The sequence below is a fragment of the Myotis brandtii genome, unplaced genomic scaffold (genome assembly GCF_000412655.1).
Source record: "Myotis brandtii unplaced genomic scaffold, ASM41265v1 scaffold36, whole genome shotgun sequence".
In the NCBI taxonomy this organism is placed as follows: domain Eukaryota; kingdom Metazoa; phylum Chordata; class Mammalia; order Chiroptera; family Vespertilionidae; genus Myotis; species Myotis brandtii.
This window is the reverse complement of record NW_005363836.1, coordinates 260,865-281,480: the sequence shown is the minus strand read 5'-3', so window position 1 is coordinate 281,480 and position 20,616 is coordinate 260,865. Positions and strand designations below refer to the sequence as shown.

The 20,616-nt window shown below is 34.1% G+C and overlaps 1 protein-coding gene across 7 annotated transcripts in view; it reads right to left on the bottom strand.

Moving 5' to 3' along the window:
• LRRC7 (leucine rich repeat containing 7) overlaps positions 1–20,616 on the bottom strand; it is a 498,579-nt gene that overhangs the window by 244,136 nt on the left and 233,827 nt on the right. For all 7 annotated transcript variants that reach the window (XM_005871895.2, XM_014544330.1, XM_014544332.1 and 4 more), the window contains exons 6-7: positions 16,904–16,993; positions 12,855–12,911 (exon numbers count right to left, since the gene is read on the bottom strand). In XM_005871895.2, coding sequence (XP_005871957.1) covers positions 12,855–12,911; positions 16,904–16,993 — 147 coding nt within the window. The remainder of the gene's footprint in view (positions 1–12,854; positions 12,912–16,903; positions 16,994–20,616) is intronic.

Genomic DNA, 20,616 nt, shown 5'->3' with positions numbered 1-20,616 from the left:
GTTGGTAGCAGGTCCTCTGATGGGTGCTGTTCACAGCTGTGGTGGCTCTTCTGGCTGGTGGAGGGAGGCTTCACACACAGCAACTGTTCCTCAGACAGAGCGTGTGGTGATCAGGAGGCCGCTGTTGCTTGGATCTGCTTTCTGTGGGGAGAAGCAGGGCTCCTCTGAGTTCACGTAGTCGCGCTGCTTGAGAGCCGTTGCTTCCGGGTTAGTAGCCAGTCTCTGGATGCTGGTAACAGCCACTCAAGATGGCATGGTCTCCGTGGCTGAGCCGGCGCACCGGGAGAGGTTTCAGCCTCAGTCTCTAACCGTTCCCTTTTTCTAGGAGTTCTCTGTTTTTCCTGGCTGCAGATTGTCTCTCAGCTGAATCTCCTCTGCTTATTCGGGCTTTATGTTACCCGTTTCAGCTGCTTGCCCTTATCTGCTCTGGGACACGGCACCGACATGTTCATCTAAACCTCCGCCATTTTTTTCCCTCCCCTTGTTATCTTCTTTTGTGAATCCTTCCTCTCTCTTCAACCACTCCAATGAGGTTGCACCTAACGCATCACTGAAATAGCTTTACCAAGCTCCTATCTGTTACCCGTTTCAGCTGCTTGCCCTTATCTGCTCTGGGACACGGCACCGACATGTTCATCTAAACCTCCGCCATTTTTTTCCCTCCCCTTGTTATCTTCTTTTGTGAATCCTTCCTCTCTCTTCAACCACTCCAATGAGGTTGCACCTAACGCATCACTGAAATAGCTTTACCAAGCTCCTATCGGTGAACTCTATCTCGCTAATGCCAATGCTCAGTTTTCTGTTCCTGTCTTGCTTGACTAGATGCAAATGCCACCTTTACAAAGGTCTTCCCTGAATAGCCTAACTCAAAAAACAAAAAAATGAAAAATAACCAAACTAAAAACCAACCAAGTAAAGAAAGTAAACGCCCAAACCTAAAAATTTCCTATAATATCATCCTGTTTTCTTTATAGCAATTACCTATCTTATTCACATATTTGTTTGTGTTAATGGTTTGTCTCCTTCTGCCAGGCTTGAAAGTCATTGAAGAAGAGAGAATCTATTGTTCTTTGTCATATCTTCTTGCACCTGGAGTAGTGTCTGTCACATTCGGTATACATTAGGTATACCTTTTACAAGGTGTTATTTTTAAACTGGTTTATGAGAAAGCCTTATGAGATATGAAGTCATGTAAAATAAGAACTTATCAGTAAGTGTACACAGGCATGAACTTGCAAGTCATATCTAGGGAATTAAGCAGGGGAGTGGTTAGAGGGAAGGTAAAGGTCAGGTCTCGAGTGCCATATTTAGTGATTTAGATGTTTTCACATAAAATTAAAAGCCATATAATTTTAATTTTATATTCTCCCTTAAATAAAACCTATAAGTATAAAATCTTCCTTTAATAAACTAAAGTATATAAGTATATTTTAAAATGTGTGTCCATTTAGTTGGATATAATAATTAGATTCCCTTTAAGATTCTATTTAGTATAAGAAATGCTTTTCCTTTTGCTTTTAGAAATTGCATGAGACATTTAATCTAAGTAAAGTTTTTGCTATTAGAAATCTATTTAATTTAGAAATACTTTACTACACTAATAGCCTTAATAAATTTTTGTTGTTGTTAATCCTCACCTGAGGATATTTTCCCATTGATTTTTAGGGAGAGTGGAAGAGAGGGAAAGAAAGAGAGAAACATCGATGTGAGAAAAACACATTGACTGGTTGCCTCCTGCACGAGCCCTGACGAGGGCCCGGGCCAGGGAGAAGCCTGCAACCAATGTATGTGCCCTTGGCTGGAATCTAACCCAGGACCCTTTGGTCCGCAGGTTGTCACTCTATCCACTGAGCCAAACTGGCTAGGGCATTAATATCATTTAATGTAAGTAAAAGTAATTAATTTATTCAAATTGTCACCGAATATTTATTTTTGTTAATCCTCACTTGAGGATATTTTTTTCTATTGATTTTTAGAGAGAGCAGAAAGGAGGGAAGGCAGGAGAAAGAGAGAAACGTTGATGTGAGAGAGACACATCAATTGGTTGCCTCCCACATGTACCTCAACCGGGGCCAAGGATGAACCTGCAACCCAGGTACAAGCCCTTGACCAAGAATCGAACCTGCAACCCTTCCACATGCAGGCTGATGCTCTAGTCTAAACCACTGAGCAACACCAACCAGGCATCACTGAATATTTAATAGAGAAATGTATTATTCTTACTTTTAACAAATTTGTGTAGCATAATATTTTCAATCTATCTTTTTAGAACAAACATAAATCTAAACAGCTAATATTTGATAAGAGTCATAGCATTTTAATCGAATTAATGTAATTTCTTATTTAGAAAATTATAGGGCATTTACTTTATAACTAGAAAAGATTGTTATTATCTACTAAATGTTAACAGATATCCTTTTAATGTATTTTAAAAAGGTTAACTATAAAGAAAAAATGAATAGCAGTACAATATAGTCACATAAAGATTTGGGATCATTTGGAGTGTAAATGAAGTAAAACTAAACATAATAAAATTTGGAGTATGGCAGGAAAGAAATAACAATTTTTAAAAGCCAAGAAAGGACAAACTGAAATCTCATGTTACTAAAAGGAAATTAAAATGTCTATTAGAGGAAATTAATGTCATAAAGTTAATATCTTATGTGAATTTTCAACATTGTTCGAGTACTGATGTTAAATGTCACAGAAAGTGTCGAAAATGAAAGCAACTGAGAAATATTCCCCTTGCGTCTGTTTGAGAGGAAATCAAGCCTTTTTAGAATGTATTTTGCATATTGAATGACCGGAATTAACCCTGACTTGAGTAGAGAGGAAAGTGGAGACACAAGAAAGCGGTAAGATACATTTGGAGAGTTAGATACATTTCATTTGTTTTAGTGTGCATCATTGAGCCAACTATCAATAATAAAGTAATTTATTTATTGTTTACTTATCAAGAGTCCTTTTTAATAGTAAAAATTAAAACATGAATGTCAGAGAAATATTTGAAAATGCTAAAATAAAACATATCTCCTGAAGTTCAGTTTTTCCTTGCACTTGCCAAAATACAGATGCTCTTGACTTACAATGGGGTTATAGCCTGATAAACTCATTGTCAATTGAAAATATCATAAATTAAAAATGCACTTAGTATACCTAAGTTAGCTTAGTCTAGCTCAGAACACTTACATTAGCTTACAGTTGGGCAAAATCATCTTGCTGTCGCTGCCCAGCATCATAAGAGAGTATCGAACTGCATATCACTAGCCCAGGAAAAGATCAAAATTCAAAAGTCAAAGTACGGTTTCTATTGAATGAGTATGTATGGCTTTTGCATCATTGTAAAGCTGAACCATCAAAAGTCGTTGACCATCTATACTATAGAAGGGCTCTAGTGAAAATCAATTCACCAATACCTCTTGAGGTGCCACTATTGCTAAGGCGGTGCTATTATAAAATCTGTAACTATAAAGGAAAAGCAGATTATTCAGCCTCACTTACCTAACAGCTAGACTATAGAGTTGCAACTTCAAATAACAAAATAAAGATGATAAAAACCTCACAAAATAAGCATATTCAATTTCTGAGTCAAACTATAAATAGATAAATTTTTAATGAAAATGTTACCTTGAAAAACTCTAACAAATTTTCAAAGCTACCACTCGGAATGCAGAATCTATTACCAATTTCAAAGCAAAAGTGATGTAAAAATTAAGGGATGATTTGGAGTTTGTCAGACAGAAAAGAGGAAGGTTCCAAGAAAGATGTCTGGGGATACAAAGGTGTATTGTATTTTGGATGCAGCAGAGAGACCCTGTGGGATGGAGAATGTTGGGAGGTAATGACAGTAGAAATGCTAACTCCAAACTATAAAGGGCATCAAGACATGTCTTCTGCCCCCTGTGAGCAGTCATTGTGAGCTTTTACACGGACATGTAGCAATTTAAGCTCTGACAACAATAAAGAGGTGGATTCCAGGGGGAGAGGTAAGAGGAAGGAGGAGTTACTGGAGGCTGAGGCAAGTAATATTAAGGAACTCACGTAGGACAATGATGGAAGGAAGGGAGGAGTACTTAGATATGGCATATGTTGATGGCAGGTGGATTTGAGGGTAGTAGGAGAGGAAGAGAGGATTAGGAGTTCTAATTTCTGTGATTAGGTGGATGGTACAGTGACTAGGCAGTGTATACTAAGAAGCTTGGGATTTCTGTTTTGTTTGATTTTGTTTGGTTTGCAATGGAGTGGTGGTAGAGGAGAAAGATAAAAATTATTTCACTTTTGATACGTGGTGAATATTCCACTTGAGATCTGAGTATCAAATACAGAATTGGAATTAGGGTAAATCTTTGCAAATTCACCATCTGAGACCATAGGAGTAGATCTATTATGGAGCTCCTTTGTGTTTTTTATTTTATTTTTCTGGCCCAAGATGTTGAGACCAAGAACAACGCTAGTATGATGTTTAGAATATATCTTTAGTAAAGGAACTACATTTATCCATAAGGGGAGAACAATCATACACATTAAATTATTTAAATTTGCAAAGCGGCAGTGAATGAGTTTATAAAAGTACATGGAGCCACAGATGGTGGCTATGTTCCTCCTGGTGCTTGCTGAAAGTTTTGTTTATTTTTTATCATGCCTTTTAGTATCTTTAGTCCAATTTACCCAAAGAAACTACCAATTTTAAAAAGAAAAAATAACAGTCTTTAAGAATTGATAACTAGATATTTAAAATTTTACATACACTACTGAGGATGAGAATCATTTCTAGCTCTCATTACAGTACTGCTTAAAAATAAGAAAAGCAAAACAGCATCACATTACTTTTAAGTATTTATTATAAAGAAAACACTAAAAACACTCTCCATTCCCCTTCTAATAAAGATATAATTATGAGATAAAATGAAAAAAATATTACTCAGGCCAATCTTTTCTTGCACACACTCATGTTTTCCAAGTGCCACAACATGCTACCTTTGTTTAAGTATTTTCCTGGTTCTAATGATCACAAAACTCATTTTCATCAACTATGACTCAAACTATAATTTACCATTTAAAGGAGGTAACGACCAACAAGTATTCTTTAAAAATAATGGCACTGAAGTTCAAAGAAGTTAAAAAATTCATAAACGAGCAGCAAAGGTCCGAATACAAATCCAGGTTGGTTTGACTGCAAAGTAGATACCCATTCAAATTCATTACAGTTCTTCCCAGGTGAAACAACGAAGCACAGGCTAATTGCTCCTCTAGAGACTAAGCCTCGAGATCTAATAAACTGAAGCCACAGCACTTTGAACCTCACTATTGTATATCAAGCAGTTCTTGTCTTTTGGTAAATTTAATCATCAGGGATCAGAGTGGGTATTGATTGGAGTACTCTGAAAAGAGCAATTTTATCTACTGGTTGTTTTTTGTTGTAACAACGAAGCACAGGCTAATTGCTCCTCTAGAGACTAAGCCTCGAGATCTAATAAACTGAAGCCACAGCACTTTGAACCTCACTGTTGTATATCAAGCAGTTCTTGTCTTTTGGTAAATTTAATCATCAGGGATCAGAGTGGGTATTGATTGGAGTACTCTGAAAAGAGCAATTTTATCTAATGGTTGTTTTTTGTTTTTGTTTTTTGGATTTTTTTTTGCTTTTGTGCCCTCTCCCTAGGTCCTCACTGGACCTGACTCAACCTTAACTAATTGTAATATTTTAATCCTAATTTTATGTTGAAAGTAGGCTAAAAAATACAATTAGTTCACAAGACAGAGAGCTCTAGCCTTTCCTTTAGTGAATCTTTGGAAGGGTATATGTTTGATATTTTAGAAGGACCTCTAATAATTATCCTATCTAATAATAGACAAACATGGTAATTGACCATACCTTCGCTACGCCTCCCATTGGTTAATCAGCGTGATATGCAAATTAGCCACCAACAAAGATGGCGGTTAATTTGCATACGTAGGCTCCAAGCGGTGGAGCTAAGCCTAACGGCCCCAGGGCCGGCGGAGGTGAGAGGCCTGATGTTTCCAAGCTGGCAGAGCAGCGAGGCCTCACAGCCCCGGGGCCAGTGGAGCAGCGAGGCCTGACGTTTCTGGGGTCGGCGGAGCAGCGAGGCCTCACGGCTCTGGGGCTGGCAGAGCAGCGAAGCCTGATGGCCCTGAAGCCGGCGGAGCAGCGAGGCCTCACCCTGGGGCCGGCCGGCAGAGTAGCGAAGCCTGACGTTTCCAGGGCCGGCTCCAGCCGGAACTCAGCCAGAGCGAAGGCCTGGGCCCCGGGGTGCCGGAGGCAAACCAGTGCCAGCAGCCAGGGGAAAGGAAGGCCTATTGCACAAATCTCTTCATGCAACAGGCCTCTAGTATTGTTATAATGCATTATAATTTACAGAATGTTTTTAAATATAGTATGTTATAATTAGGACTTATTTAATCTGAATTTAAAGTTTAAGACAAGGTGAGAAGAAATAAAGAAAATACCTAGTTCTAAGTACAATTCTCTACAACTAGAGGTCACTAATATTATTACCTTGGTTAGCTAGCTTGTCATATTGTCACTTTCCATAAAGATAACCCAGGATGGGATGGTGTTTGGTTTAGCAAAACATCATGCCTTAAAAATTGATATATATTGGTAAAAGCATAAGGTAATCCTATACAATAAAAGCCTAATATACTAAGTGTCCAGTCATCCAGTTGGTCGTTCAACCAATCAAAGCATAATATGCTAATGATATGCTAAAGCCGCTCAACTGCTTGCTATGGGGCAGACAGTTGGCCGGTTGACCAGTCGCTATGACGTGCACTGACCACCAGGAGGCAGACACTCCAACGGGTAGATTAGCTTGCTGCTGGGGTCTGGCCAATCGGGACTGAGCAAGATGGGCTGGACATGCCCTAGAGCCCTCCCGCGGTCCCTCCCTGGCTGGCCAACCTCCTGTGTCCCTCCCCAGCCCCGATCATGCACCAGTGGGGTCCCTCAGCCTGGCCTGCACCCTCTCGCATTCCGGGCTGAGGGACCCCTCCACCCCCCACCCTGCCGAGTGCATGAAGTTTGTGCACTGGGCCTTTAGTATGATTATAAAAACACATTATATCCAATTATGTTTTATAGTCACAAAAACAGAGTTAACATAAAAAATCTGTTCTGTAAGCTGTGCTTGACAATATAATTTTTTGTTACAATAGAACCATAGAACCTATTGATGTATTTTATTGAAGTAACTAGTACAGTAATGCCAAGTGAAATAAATCTGTTAATAGAATCACTGAAATGAGAATAGAAAATGACTTAGTCACACCTGTCTAACTCAGAATATATATTATTTTATACAATTTTCTTCATTATGCTGACAATGATAATTGGCAGTAAAATCGATAACAAAGAGAGGTTTCAAAAAAAACACCTGACAAGTACATTCTAATTTTGTAAGTCTGCCTATAGAGTAATCTTATTTAAAAAAAGTAAATGAGCTTATATGAAAACTAAAATATATTATTTGCAAATGAATAGAAATCTGACTGATAAATTATAGATATAGAGTATTCATTGCCATTTAGTTAGGAAAAAAATACATCCACAGTATACATATTACTCACATATGTAGAACTTTTATCACATATGTACAAATGCTCATTTTTACAAACAGTTAAGCATTTTAGTACATGAATGCAAACTCTTCCCTTGCTCTCTACATCTACAAGTATTTCAGAAATGAAGCTGATAATTTTCTCCATGAGACAGTGCTTTTTTTAAATTTTAAAGAATTGATGTTTGAAAATCTCTTTTTAAAAGTTATTATGTTTAAAGAATCATAAAAAGTTTCAAAGCGCCATATATAACTTTTATGAATACTTGCGAGTACAATACAAACCTGGTAGCCCATCATCTCCAAATAGTAGTGTATATTTGCTAGAAACTAGAACATCCTCCTACCAAACCAAAATGCAGCCATCCAAATTAGGAAATCAGCACTGATACATGACTATCATTCAGTCCTCAGATCCCATGCAAGTATTGCCAGTTGTTTCAATAATTTTTTAAGAAAAATAAACAATTCAGATAACTATTTTTAGTTAGTATGTCTCTAGTCTTCTTCAATCTGAAATAGTTCTTAACTATTATGACTTTCTTGACTTTCATGATCTAATGTCTTTCATTGGTAGTGTTTTACTGTAGCTCTGGTTTTGATTTATATTTATAATTCAAGGGGATCTTTCCTCTTAGAGTACGGCTAGATAAGGTGTAACGTTTTGACACCTGTGAATATGTGTGTGGGTCCGTAGGCATTCAGAGAAGAGAAATACTGTAGAGTTTCTGAACCTCTGTTGCCAGGGGGGAAATCACTAAATAAAAACAATGGCGCCTAAGGAATAAAATCATGTATAATGGATACACTATTTACTAGTTTTCAAGCACATATAGCTTAGTAGTTTTAGAGTATTATTCATGCGTGTACTTGGGAAATGTTTTCTTTAAATTATTCCTTAATAATGTTTTCTATGGAGAGTTCAAAAAATTTCATAGATGATAGTGAAATATAGTTTTATTTATGAACCAAATGAAATTTTGCTCAATAAAACATTCTCTTTTGAACCAACATTTATATAATTAAAATTATACACTTGATAAATTTTGGTACTTTAAAACTGACAGCGTCCTTCTTATTTTTGGTGCTCTTTCATAGTATACTATGTATTCTGATGTGGCTTACTTTACATAAAATGCCAAATAATCTACTTTTTGTGAAAACTCACAGTGGGCCACAAAAATATTGGAAATAGATACAGCTGGAATTTTACAAATAATGCTTTTCTAGATTCCACTACTCTTTTTAGCTTCTTGGAAGGGTTCATGATCCCCCCAAGAAAGTTGTTACTACTTCATATTTATAACCTACACTCTAAATTCCTTCTTCCAACAATTTTTAAGAGTTCCTTATCCACCAAATCCATCTAGTTTTCCCTTTTGGATTTGTTCATCAGGGTTTACTCTATCGCCTGATATTGCCCCAGTAATTCTGCTGGAATGTGTCTGAAATATTCCTCTCAGTCAGTGTATTAGGACAGCAGATTGAGGAATCACACTTCTTAAGCCTTGTACACTCAGAAGGACAAATACAGAAGGATAAATATTAGCTTAATCTGTGTTTACTTTTCTTCACATTACTTCAAATTTTGAAAATTATTATAGACACAGTTACATCAAATCATATGTTAGCTCCGGTTAGTCTTAGCCATGATGGAGAGCCCAAATTTTAACTAAGGTATTAGAAAAATTCTTCTCATGAATATGAAAAAACTTTTACTTAAGGGTAAAACCTGCAATTATAACTAACAATTTATATGCTGATATGTTACTTCCACAGAAATGGTTCCTAATTTTCATTTAAAAAATGATCTTATCCTTTCCTTGTTATCTTGACATATATTCTGTTTCTTGATTAAATGTATCACATTTTAATGACAAGAGAAAAGAAATAAGATATACTATTTTTAGATATTTTTAGTTGTTATAAGTATTAATTTTATTAATTTGAAATTAGTCTCCTCTCTTGTCATTCCTTAGCTATATAATGTTTAACTTGAAACAAACCGAGAGAGAGAATATGTATGTGTGTGTGTGTGTGTGTGTGAGTGTAAGTTTAAAATTTAAGGCTCAGCTATCAGCTTTTGAGAAGCCCTCATCCCCTCAATCATTTATCTTTGTCCTCTTCTGTCTGATGCTCACCAAAGACCCATCTAATCATAATATTTATTATCCTATATTATTTTCTATGTGGAAAAACCAACTTATACATTTTCCAGGTCACATGACAGGTATTTCTTTATTTGAATCACTATGTCAGTATTCTTGTTTATGTATTGAGTGCTCACTGTGTGCCAGGCACTGTTTTAGGCTCTGAGATTCAGCAGTGACATAAAAAAAATAAAACCCTCTTCTTAATGGAACTTTGGTTCTCCTGAGAATATCATCTCCAAGTAAACAGAGTTGAAATAATTCAGAGAACCTTAAATGCTATGAAGAAAGTCAAATGTAAGAGTGAGACAGTGTGAAGGCTAAGAGGGGACAATATTATATGATGGGACCAGGGAAAGCTCTGAGGGGCCACATCTGAGGAAAGTGTAAAGAATAAGGAAGATCTAGCCATGCAATGACTTGTGGTAAGAGAATTCCAGATAGAGAAATCGCTAGTGAAAAATTGTCAAAATGAGAACTAACTCATTTCTGGCTTGCCTTCAAAAACCATAATTTGGAGAATAATTCTGCTATGAGGAAAAGTTGTATCTTGAAATCCAAAGATTTTTCTTTTTGGTTATCTAGTTTCTTCAGTTGTTCAACATCCTCAATTATTACTCATAATCAAGACTGACTGTTTCAATTATTTTTTAGGAAATGTGTATCTGAGAAATTTAATTTCCTCACTCATTGATATCTAAAGGAATGATCACAAAACAGTGTAAAAATTTATGATACTGACTTCTAGGTAATAACTGAAAGAATTGTTCTAGAATCTGCACATATCAGAATGTCTCTACCAGTTTATGTAAGGGATATGCATTTGAATGGATGGCATATCATAATTCTTACACATTTTTACCTTTGGCACAGATTGTCAGACATATAGATTTTTAAGACAGAAGATAAAAAGAAGAGGAATCACTAAGAACCCACTGAAGACTTGGCATCTTATTTATTTCCTTGAGAAAATTATGCACTATCTCTTCTTGGAGGAATTATTATAAAACTGTAAATTGTTTTTCCTAAAACTAAATTGCTTCCTTTATTTTCATTGGAGGTACGAAGTAAGAAGAGTAGAAAGCTCTCACATATCTCAGTTACAGGTCTAGATTGGGGTATAATACATAGTGAAAACACAGTTTATTTTTATTTATACAGAACTTCTGTCTTCAATTCTCATTTTATAGACACTAAAAACTAAGATATAGTTTTCCTATTTTATGCATATTTTGATTCTTTATATTTTTGTCTATAAGGTAAAAAATGAACACACAAGATTGAAAATGACTTGAACATGTTTTTAAATGTAAAAACTGTAACATCTATACAAGTCATATCTGTCTACCAAAGAGACCTGATGTTACTTCTATACATCTTTACAATGTTTTTTTTAGGCCAAACATAGTTGAATGCATATTACTCTACTTATTTTAACTGTTTGATGCTGGACCATAGTCTCAAAACCTACACAATACCTATGCACCAATTATGAGCATTGTTACTCATGACTCTGAACTGTTTTCACAGCTATCTCTTATAAAGTCCATAAATGCAATCTAAGGTCAGGCTTTAATTTATATTTAAAATTTATATGTTAAAAATATACTTAGAAACCTGACATCTTATATTAGATTTGTTTTATATTTCACATCAAAACCATTATTTGAGACCAGAGGAAAGGATTCTCTCCCACACACTCAGTATGTTCAAGGAGACTTGATCTAAACATATATATTAGATGAAGGGGACAATGCTATTTCCCGTGGGTCAGTTTTTGCTTAGCCATGTTTCCATTCTACTTTAAATGTAACATTTAAAACCCTTGGCATGGAAATGGTGGCACCAACTGCATTTACAGGAGATTGATGCTGAACCAGTAACACATCTCCCCTCTCTGTTTATGTCTCCAACCTGGAAGAGATGCCTCTCATTAGACTTATGCCTAATGCTTTAGCTTAGAGAAAGGCTACTCAAAAGTTCAGGGTAGCTAGATATAGGGATATTTCCTCCTTTTCATGTTCTCTCTTTGTCTTCTTCCATTTATGGAGGAATGAATAGATGTTTTATCTCTATGTATATATTTAAATGAAATCAATATCATTATTGAAAGTCTTGAATTGACAAAATTTTTTATACATTATAGCATACATAAAATGTACTTAAAGGTATTTTATTGAAATATTGGTTAAAAAATCAATGGAATTCAGTACCGTTTGCTTAGGGGAAAGATTTTAGAAAGTAAAAAAATACAATTGTTAGCAGAGAAAAGGTCTCTAAGTCTTGCTGATTTTTGAAGAATGAAACACTGTACTCAATCTTTTTCTGCAATACTACAGGAAGGTAATAATAGCCATGGTGCTTTCAATAAGTTAGTTGTAACATATACATATCATATTAATTTATTTGAGTAAAAACTACATTTTGAATAATTTTTGTTTTTCAAAAACATTTTTTTCTGTACAACACAACATTCTATTATTAGACATGAATAGGTCAAGGCAGGGTAAAGCAAAGCATTTTATTAAAGTAAACATTGCATAACATTTTAGTTATTTGTTTTTTCATAAAATATCTTGTGTTTTTATATAAACCAAAATTTAAATAAACTAGTAAAAAGGCACAGTTTGAAAGAATGTATAAATATAAATTTTCTCCAAACCATTTTAGGATCTCTAGAAAAAAAGTAATCATTTTTATGTAATATTTTTGCATAGTCTTGATTTAAAAACTAAAAACTATCACAATCCATAAATTAACTTGAAACATTCAGCATCATATTGGGTTGAACCTTTTTGAAACTCTTGATTGTTTCTGTGCTTAAAAATAACAATTTCATAAGTTTCAATGAAATTGACAGACTAACATTCCTGATGTGTTAGTTTAACTAAAATATGAACCATAAATGGACTCTCCCCACCTTGTAACTATATGATTTTGTAAGGCAGGATTCATTCTTACTTAATGCATAACTCTTACAGTATATGATACTTTTTAGTCTCCAGGAAAAAATATAGAAAAATTCACTCAATCAAAATGGCAAAGCATAGCCAAAATAAAAAGTTATTTTTTTAATACTAATGAAAAAAATCACAATTCAAAATTTAGAAAATACACAGTCACTTACTTTGGTAGAGTTTTCAGGTGATTTTCTCTTAACTCCAAGATCCGTAATTTGACAAGTCTATAGAAATAAATTTAAAAATTGCTTCTTATTTTTTTCTATAAAACAATGTTACTATGGTACAGTCAATAAACACTATGTATATTATCAAAACAACTATGTTCAACATTATATACCTTCATTACAGATTTTAAAGAATTATACAAATTGATTATGAATAGGATATCAACATTAGACAATAACGAATATCATTTGTCAAAAGCAAATTTGACAAGTAATTTGTAAAATCAAAATTTCCAGGAAATAAATATCTTTCAAAGGTATCACTTCTACATTTCATGTTTTAAAAAAATATATTCACTGTTTAATTTTATATGTTCAACAGACTATTGACTATCTACTAAATTCCAAGTGCTATATTCACTGGAACATGGCAACACTTTCTCTCAAAAGACTATACATTAACTTGTAAAGCAAATAAAATAGCATAGTGGTTAAGAGCTTGAGTTTTTTTTGTTTGTTTGTTTTTAATATATATATTATTGATTTTTACAGAGAGGAAGGGAGAGGGATAGAGAGTTAGAAACATCGATGAGAGAGAAACATCAATCAGGTGCCTCCTTCACACTCCCTACTGTGGATGTGCCCGCAACCAAGGTACATGCCCTTGACTGGAATCGAACCTGGGACCCTTCAGTCCGCAGGCCAATGCTCTATCCACTGAGCAAAACCGGTTAGGGCAAGAGCTTGAATTTTATGGTCAGACAGATCTGGATGAAATCCAGGCTCTCATATTCTACCTCTGTGACTCTGGGCAAATTAACCCCGTCTAACTTAAGCTTCCTCCTCTGTAATGAGTTTGTGATAACAGTACCATAACGTATAGAGTTTTGAATCTTAAATAATGTCACACAGGTAAAGAATAATGCCTGGCACATTGCAAGTTTTAATATGTGTTAGATAATTACTATTACCAATTATTGGATAGTAGAAAAAGCAATCTAATTAATATACCATATTTCATTGACCCTAAGATGAGCATCCTTAACATTTTGGAAGTGGATGTACATGAAAAATCTATAGCATCATCTGTCCTGTGACAGTACTGGGGTTGGGGAAATCCTGGAGGAGGTAAAAGATGCTCACAGTTTCTGTTGCTGTGTAACACGTGATTAGGAATGCATTTCACACCTAAGTACTTGTTAAGGTATGCAGCCTGGGGCACTTTTGTCACTAATGTCTATAACTGAGTTTTAAAATGTACTCAGTTGAGGATTCTTTAGAGCAAAAGTAAATGAATTTTATGAATTTTTAGTGTTTGGGGAATAATTCACTATTTGAATGATTTCACCCACAATTGTCCATATTTACTGTGCTTTTGTATATTCATCAAGGTCTCTTCCCATTTCTTTTCTGTTTTGACTCCTATCAAATTTCTAATTTAATTTTAATCATATAACTCTTAATCTCTATATGAAATAAAGTGATTCAGTTCTCCAGCACATGGATATATTGCTAGTAGAAAAGATTTCTTAAACATTTATATGTCTCAAATCATTTCAATATTTGTACTAGTGTGATGATATTTTGTGACTTATTTTGGCTCTTAGGAATATGAATCTCAGGTTTTGAAAGGGAGTTTAAGCATCCTTTTGACAAACTATCCAACTGAAGGTTAAAAAACTGTTTAGATAACAATAATAAAATAGATCATATTTTGGCATGTGATTTACACAAAATTAAAATCTAATTCCAAGTGGTTTAAATTTTGGTGTTATGTTTTCTATTTGCCAAATAACTTCCCTCATATTAGGACTGCTAAAAGAGAACTGAAAAAAATTCAAGACAAAAGAGTTTCTTCAGGTGACAATTAGACATTTTCTCATTTGATAAATCAAAAGCATAGTTGCAGTTGTGCTCACTACCAGAAGGACAATGTTAATTTAGATGAATGAATGGTGAAGTACTAGCTCATTCAGAAGCCAGGTAAATACTCTTTTGAAGATCTGTGAATTGTAAAAGCTGTCCAAGAACAGGGTGTTTGTAGATGCTGTGATCTGATCTGCAGGGAATTTGGGAAATGTTATACAATCCATATGCAGATGGGGCTACTACATGCTAAGGCACATCATTATTCCAGAGTTCTGAACATCTGCACTAGCTTCTGCCAACAGATCCGTGTCAAGTTATACTCAGTCTATTTGAGCACTTTCAATGATGATCACTTAGAAAAACGCAGTTAATAAACTTAAATTGTCTTAACTTTTAAGATATATTTTTCATGTTTGCAATAGCCAAGGCATGAAAACAACCTAAGTCTCCGTCAGTAGCTAATAGATAAATTAAATGTAAATACATATAACGAAATACTATTCAGCCATAAAAAGGACCAACTGCCGTTTGTGACAAAATGGATGGAGCCTGAGGTAAGTAAGCTGGACAGAGAAATATGGTATGATCATATTTATATGAGAAATCTCCTCTCCCTGCTCCCCCCGAAATCCTCCCTCCCCCACAAAAACTCATGGAAAAAAACATTTTTTGTAATTATATGAGGTGATGATTATTAACTAAACTTATTGTGGTTATCAATTCACAAGATATGTAAGTCAAATGATCATGCTGTACACCTTAAACTTGTATAGTGCTGTGTATCAATTTATTTCAAAGAAAATTAGAGAAAAAAGATGTATTGCAGAATACCTGGAAAATATTATAAATATAGAGATGAAAATAAAAATTTCCCTAATTTTACTTCCAAGGAACCAGTCTTTTATTTCATGTCTATTTATATTCATATTGTGAATGTAGTTTATATATTTTGTTATAATATTTTTCTAAATATAATGTGTCATATGATCTATAAACATATTTCCATATACATTATAAATCTCCACAGACTGTCATGTAGATGCAACTTAATATATTTAACCCATCTCCCTAGATGGATGTGGGCTTCCACTTTATTCATATTGTAAATAATGATAAATATTCTTGTCCATAAATCCTAGTGTGATATTTGATGATGATACGATACATTTCTAGAAATGAATGGCAGAAGCAGTGGTTGTAAATATTTTCAAACCTTTTAAGTCACACTGCCTTGTACACAGCTCATATCATTCTGCAATTCCATAAGCAGAATGAGGACATCTTTCCTCTGTAACATGCTAGAACACAATGGAGCTTTATTGTCATTTTGATTTGTATTATTTTTACTATTTGTGAGGCTAACCATTTTTCATGCATTCGTTGGAAATTTGTACTTTATTATGGATCGCTTGTACGTGTCATTTATCCATTTTTTTCTAATGAAATTTTTGCCTTCAAACTCATATGTAAGAATTCTTTATAGTTAAGGATATAATTTGCTTCCCATAAATGGTGGAAATATTTTCCCAGTTTATTGTTTTTCCTTAATTGTTAAATATCTTCTGATGTTATTTGATTTTAAAAGTGTTTATGTACTCACATCTATGTATCCATTTATATTTTCCTTTGTTTCTATTCTATAAAGGTATTTTCCAACTCAAGAGCCATAAATATTCACGTGTATTATTCCATATCTTTTAAATTTTTTAATATTTAACACATGCAATTTATTTGATTATTTTTTAAAAAGGGAAATACATATATATTATTTTAAAAAAGTATTTTCTTTTTTTTTATAGAAAGAGAAAGGGAGAAGGATAGAGAGATAGAAACATCAATGAGAGAGACATCATCGATCAGCTACCTCCTGTATGCCCCCCAACCAGGGATGGAGCCCACAACCCTGCATGTGCCCTGACTAGAAATTGACCCAGGGACCTCTTGGTTCATGGGTTGACTGACATCCAACCACTGAGCAACATCGGCTGGGCTATTTGATTATTAATGACCTAATTTTACTTTATTTTTTGCAAAATGCTTCATAGGTTAATATTGTCTCATTTACTGAATAATAATGAGGTTTATCACAATGGTCACTTTTAAAGCTTCACCAACTGGCTCAGGTAAAGTGCTTACCTAAAGTGAAATAAAATGAAATCATTTAAATTTTTTATTCTTACCTTCCAAAATTGGCTGGAAGAAATTCAAGAAAGGCGTCATTCAGATAGAGCTGGGTCAGGTTTAGAAGCTGTGTGAAGCCATCAGGGAGTCTAGAGAGAAGTTAAAGGTTTAGTTACTGCATCAATGTTGCCATAGAAACAGAACAAGAATATATATCTCTAAGGAAAAAACTAGAAGTGTAATACATTTTTCAACTCTCCTTTGGTATTACAGTAATGGAAGAATTTATTGAGCATGTTGTTACAGCTTGAAAATTTTTCCTGCTATTAAAGTAAATGGCAGTCACCCACCTCCTTGCCGCTCTACTATGCTGAGATTATGTCACTGCGAAAGCCAACAGCATCACTCAGTGTTGCCCTAACCTTATGCACACCAGCAAGACTTTATTAAATGGAATTTTCAAGTTGCATGCCATGTTTTTTAAATTTTAAATGTAATGTTCTTTATCAATGGAACACTCACATATATAGTCAGGCAAGGCTATCTACTTAATCTTTCACGTAATCATTAAAATTTGCCTACATTTTGTTATAATGATGAATAAAGCTGCCCAATATGAAAAGGAAGGAGTCTTTGTCCCCTTAATTGATAATTTTTTTTTAAGTAGGCTCATCATGAATGTCTCCTATAATTCAAGTTGGTCTAATTCTTATTCACTGAAAATTAGCAAGAACATGGAAACAATAATAAACAGAATCCTAAAGGCTTTAGGAGTCATCAAAAGAGTTGAGAAAATATCCTTTGGGGAAAATTTTCCAGTTAGATAAAATAATTATTTAAAATATTTACATCTTTTTCACCAAAAACATTTAACCCAAAGATTTTCCAGGATACTTTTTCCTAAAAGGATGTTGACTTTTTTCCTATAATTAAATTTCTATTTAAAGATCTAATGCCTTTAATCCATGGTCTAGAAGAGATTATGCTCTTTTAAAAATATACTCCTAAATAGTGTTCAAATTGTCCTCCCCCTCAAATAATGACCTATCTCCCTACTTGCATTTACTGGCAGGATTATTTAAAGAGCTACCTATTCACAGGCCTTTTACTACCTCTTGAGGCATTGTTTTCTGACACATGCCTCAACTCAGTTACTGAAACTGCAGTCACCATAGCCTTCAATGACCTAAGTCCCAATTCCACTAACTTCATTTCACTTTGCATCCCACACTGCCTAGTAACAGTTGCCATCATTAATTGTTCTCTCCTTCTTGGCTTCTAGTAGACCTCTTTTCCTGCTTCTCCTCCTACCCCTGGGACATTGTATCTCAGTTTCACTCCATGGTTTTTCTTCTTCTATCCAATCTTTTGTTATGAAATGTTTTCTGTACATAAATTTATATGTGTACCCATGATATAATTTAACAAATAACAAGTACCTTTAAAATCCTCTGGGTGCCCATCCCTGACTACATTTCTCTATTTGCCCCACAAATTCCTGAATGATGTTTACTATTCTGTTTTGTTAAAAGTTTTAAAAAGTTTTACTATACCTCTTTAAATACTTAAAAAAGTAATGATTTTGTATGTTTTTGGACATTATATAAATCCACTTATACTATGAATATTTTGACACAGTGAAACTGAGATATAAATGTCCCGGGGGTAGAAGGAGAAGCAGAAAAATTGGCATAATAGGTGAAATTCATCCATTTTGATGTAGATGACCGATCACCATTGCATAGTATCCTGTTGTATGAGTATATTATGATGCATGTATTATTCTTCTTTTAAAGAACATTACAGTTGTTTCTGGCGTCTTGTTTGTTTTCTATTATAACCATTCCATCTGTGTAAATTATTGAACACATACCCTCTTGTACAAGAGATTATTTAAGTTATACCCCTGGTTACATGAGGTTAATGACCCTGAGGGACAGTCCTCAACTAATGACTGGCAGGAGCATAACCAGCTCAGCTCCCTCACAGGTGTCTTGCACTGTTTGCCAGAGCTCCCCTGAGAGATCAAGGTCCAATGGTCCACACTAGTAAATAGCTTGACAACACACCCTCTGTAAGTATTTCCTGAGACCAACTCCTAAATATACTGCTTGAATTATATTCTAAACACCTGCTTTTGGGGAATATAGACTAAACACAATTAAATTTTTTATATTAATTTGTAGGAATTTTTAATACATTCTTAGGATCCTAGTCATATATTGATTATTTTTGCTGCAAATATCTTGTTCCAGTATGTACTTTGGAGTTGAATTGTTTGCATATGGCTTCATGGAGGGTTTCCATAAATTTTCTCTAATAGCGATATAGGATTCACGAAAGTTAGAAAAGAAGGAGAAAAGAGGCAGAGAATAGTGAGAGTTTTTTATAATACAGAGGTAAGAATTCAACTGAGATTGGTGACCAAAGAGTTCTAAAGAAAATATTTCACGTATGAGATTATTAGGAGTTACGATTTGAGAATATCAGCAGGAAACAGGGTTTTGCAGCGGTTCTCAACCTGTGGGTCGCGCCCCCTTTGGAGGTCGAACGACCCTTTCACAGGGGTCGCATAAGACCATCCTGCATATCAGATATTTACATTACGATTCATAACAGTAGCAACATTACAGTTATGAAGTAGCAATGAAAATAATTTTATTGTTGGGTCACAACATGAGGAACTGTATTTAAAGGGCCAGAAGGTTGAAAACCACTGGAGAGGGTATTGACCATTTGACTCAAAGGTTTGAACTTGATCCTGTAGGATTAAAAAAATCTATGGGAGATAATTATTTTTCTCTATATTTCTTTTTGTTGTCATACATTAGAGCTCATATTCTTTTACTATGATCGTTTTTATGATAATGGCAAAATGTTTAATAGATTTCAACCCACATTTAAACACTATCTTTCTTTAATGTCTTTTTGGTTACTATACTCATTTGAAAGAAGTAATCATTTGTGTGTTTTTTAAAGATTAATACATGTTAAATGAGTAAAATGTTTAAACCTTTGATGTAATAATTTATTTTAATATTGAAGCTATTAATAAGTAAAAAGGGTTTAAAATACTAATTTTCTAGTTATAGGTCCAACCTGAATTAACCAGTTTCCCTTAGTCTACTATTCTGCATATGTATGCACTAAATGGTATTACAGTGTACTACTTCTTTGATCAAAAATATATTTCTTAATTGCTGCTTCTTTGGCAAAATTTATGCTGCAAAAAATATCTTGCTTCTTACATACAACATTTTGTTGAAGATTTAAGAGTTGACCACATTGTGCAAATTCCAATTGCAACATTGAATTGCCAAAAAATAAATTATATTAGAAACCATAATGCAAAGTAAGGTAAATTTTTAGCCTGGTTATAAACAAAGATGAATTGACATTTTATATTGAACCATTCTTTTTTAAAAATATAGAGTTCAAGGGTATACTTATACAGTATTTTTAATTTAATACTACATATATTTTTTATTTCAATTCACTTCAACAAGAATGTATTGAATGGTTACTCTGAACTTAGATTCAAAATTAATGTCTCCTTCCTTACTCTCCTCATAGAAATCTACTCATAGATTTAGCAACATGCTTAAACCAATTATTTTTTGAACAAGTGTTGAAAATTTTCTACTCCTGGGATAAATTATAAATTCCTTGAAGACAAGGAATTTTATAATCACCTCAATGATCTAGTTTTTTTTTCATCTACATTTTTTAATTGCTTAAAATATTACGAGTAGTACATTTGTCTCCTTTTTTT